This window comes from Ichthyophthirius multifiliis (genome assembly GCF_000220395.1).
Source record: "Ichthyophthirius multifiliis unplaced genomic scaffold scaff_1120509250278, whole genome shotgun sequence".
NCBI classification, from domain to species: domain Eukaryota; phylum Ciliophora; class Oligohymenophorea; order Hymenostomatida; genus Ichthyophthirius; species Ichthyophthirius multifiliis.
In genome coordinates this window covers 18,746-21,749 of record NW_004086914.1, presented here as the reverse complement: position 1 = coordinate 21,749, position 3,004 = coordinate 18,746, and the positions used below count along the sequence as shown (strand labels likewise).

General features: G+C 18.4%; 1 protein-coding gene across 1 annotated transcript, besides 8 other annotated features; it reads right to left on the bottom strand. All coding sequences in view use genetic code 6, as the record gives it.

The window, feature by feature from the left end:
* Nucleotides 1-1,430: 1,430 nt before the first annotated feature.
* Nucleotides 1,431-1,582: a microsatellite.
* Nucleotides 1,432-1,610: a microsatellite.
* Nucleotides 1,432-1,612: a microsatellite.
* Nucleotides 1,435-1,612: a microsatellite.
* Nucleotides 1,453-1,564: a microsatellite.
* Nucleotides 1,525-1,612: a microsatellite.
* Nucleotides 1,526-1,604: a microsatellite.
* IMG5_061150 (hypothetical protein) lies at nucleotides 1,610-2,617 on the bottom strand. The gene has a single exon (XM_004037054.1). The coding sequence runs from the start codon at nucleotides 2,477-2,479 to the stop codon at nucleotides 2,003-2,005; it is 477 nt and encodes a 158-aa protein (XP_004037102.1). The 5' UTR covers nucleotides 2,480-2,617; the 3' UTR covers nucleotides 1,610-2,002.
* Nucleotides 1,852-1,901: a microsatellite.
* Nucleotides 2,618-3,004: the final 387 nt, after the last annotated feature.

Below are 3,004 nucleotides of genomic sequence, written 5' to 3'. Positions count from 1 at the left end.
GAATCATAAAGTATAATTTAGAATATGATAAAAGCTGGATTTATATTTTAAATATTGAAAAAGAAATTTGGGTTGTAAAATACATAAATGCAATGTATTTTTCGATTATTACAATGACTACTGTAGGGTACGGGGATGTAAAACCGAATAGTATTTTAGAAAAAATATATGTTTTTTTTATGACTTTGATTAGCTCTTGTATATTTGCTTATATCGTAAATACTATAGGAACTATTTTTTAAGAAAAGGCTTAAAGAGAAGCCTCACATAAACATGAAAAATATGTAGTTTCGATGTATATGAGAAAAAGGGGGATTAATAAAAAACTTTAAAGTAGAGTTATTAAGTTCTTGGATAATCTTAATCAAAAATAATAAGATTTACCTGAAAGTGGAAATGATATTTTATAAAAAGTGCCTTTGTAATTAAGAAACGATATTTCTTCAGATTTTTATGGAAAAATTCTTGAAAACTCGAAGATTTTTAAGTTTAATTTCTCAATAGAATTCCTTAAATAATTATAATAAGAAATGAAGGAGGCCTTTTATAGATAAGGTGAACTAGTGTTTTCTAGTGGAGAAATTGATAATAGAATTTTTTATGTTTATAAAGGTTAGGTTTAACTTTTTGTGGAAAAACAAGATAGTACTAGATATTAATGTGATGTTGTTAATGTATATTTTCTTTATTACTCATATTATTTTAAATAAAAAATATAAAAATAGAAATAAGAAATATTTGGTGAACAAAACTTTTTTTCAGGGATATAAAGGGATAAAACAGCAGTTTGCAGTTAAGTATCTCATTTAATTTATTGTAATTAACAAGATTTTATAAATTTAATAAAATAATTTCCAAAAGATTATGTAAAAAAAATACTTTATTTTATCCATAATATTATATTTAAAAAAGGAAAAATTCTGTCAAATAAAGGATGAAATAATATTTTATGGGGAACTAATGAATACAAGATGCACAGCTTGTAATAAATTTAGGCATTCTATATCTAATTGTCCTTATATTCACTTAGTCTAGCATTAATAAAATGTGATTTATAAACATTTATATAGCATCCCAAATGAAAGATAAACTTTTTTGAGAAAAAAAAAGAATTTAATGATAAATACACTTGCTTAAAAAAAAAAGGTAAAATACGGATTAATATAAATAAGACAGTTTTACATCAATTAATATGAAATAAAAATGACTTAAAGTAAATAAAAATAAAAAGAATTTGAACACTAATATTAAATGATTGAAAAAGATGAAGAAATTTACTTTTTAAACGAAAGTAGTGATAAAAAGTATTTTTTAAATGGACCAAAAATCGTTTTAATGCCCAAAACATACGAGGTTTCTCTAATTTATGATGATGACGATGAGGAAATAATCGAAGACTCTTTAGAGGATTCTGAAGAATTTGAAGAAGAAAATAATAACAATAATATAGACAATAACAATAATAAAAATAATATAAATAATAATAATAATATAGACAATAACAATAATAAAAATAATATAGACAATAACAATAATAAAAATAATATAAATAATAACAATAATAGCAAATATAACAATAATAATAACAAATATAACAACAATAACAATAATACTTTATGTAGTAAAATTTATGAAGAGACGGCGAATCTTAAAACTAGCGAAATAAAAATTTTCAATGAAATTGCTTTTGATTTTTAAATTACTGATATAAAAACTTAAAAATAAAAAAAGAATATTTTCAAAATAAAAAGTTATGATTATTCAAAAAATTAAAATTTGGTTTTTGCTAATGATGATAGTAAAATATAAATATAAAAGTCTTTAAAAACAAATCTTTAAAATAACATACATCTTGAAAATAATACAAACCTTGATATTAATGTAAAACTTGAAAATAATGTTAATAAAGAAAGAAAAAAATCTTATTCAGAATGTTAAATGAAAGTCGAAAAATAGTCTGTTTCAAGCCAGGAAAGTAAACCTTATTCATCTCTATAGATTTTCAGAAATACAAATATTAATTTTATGAATTTATTGAATAAAAAATATTCGATGTAATATAATGAAAGCAATTAAGAAGCTTAATACTAAACAAAAAATCCAAGATAATCGAATTGCTCAGTAAAAAAAAATTTATAATTAATTAATAGAACAGAAAGTTTGGGAAATAATAAGTAATAATAGTAAACATAGTAATAATAATAACTTGATGATGAAAATATTATAAATAATAATAACTTTGGTAGAAAAAAGTTGAGTATTTTATTAGGTGATATTTATATGAAAAAATAATAATTCTTTATTTATGATTTTGATTAGCTTAAAGAATTCTAAAATTATTTTCCTCATAATAATTATTAAATAGTTTGCAAAAACAAAAAATATATATAAAATAGAAGATAATATTTTAAAAAAAATAATAACAAATAAAAAGCTTCTTTTAAAAGGCTATAAAAATAATCATAAATGTTTATTGCATTAGGAAATAGTTTCAAAAGCAATAAAGTTAATTCACCATAATTGGAATTAGAAAGCTAAAAATAAAGATAATCTATTTTTGAATTTATTGGTAAACCTTAGGTTCTGTCTGAAAATTTATCACAGAATGCATTTATTTTAAATAAAAAAGAAAAAATTGAAATCATTTATAATTATATTTATTTATATTAATTAATATTAATTAAATAAATATATCATGCTTAAAATTATAATATATTATATTTAAAAAATAAAATATTTAGGATATATATATTATAAATTTTAGTTATTTTTTTTAAGTATAATAATACTATATATTTATTTACATATTTATATATTTATATATACTTTTTATTATATTTTTTATTTATTTAATTAAAAAAATTACTTTTATATTTATTTTTATTTTAATATATAATGTATAAAATATATTATATTTTATTTTTAGATAATTTATAAATTTACTTTTATTTTAATTAGTTTAAATAATATTTCATTTTTTTTTAATGTAAATAAAAATTTTATT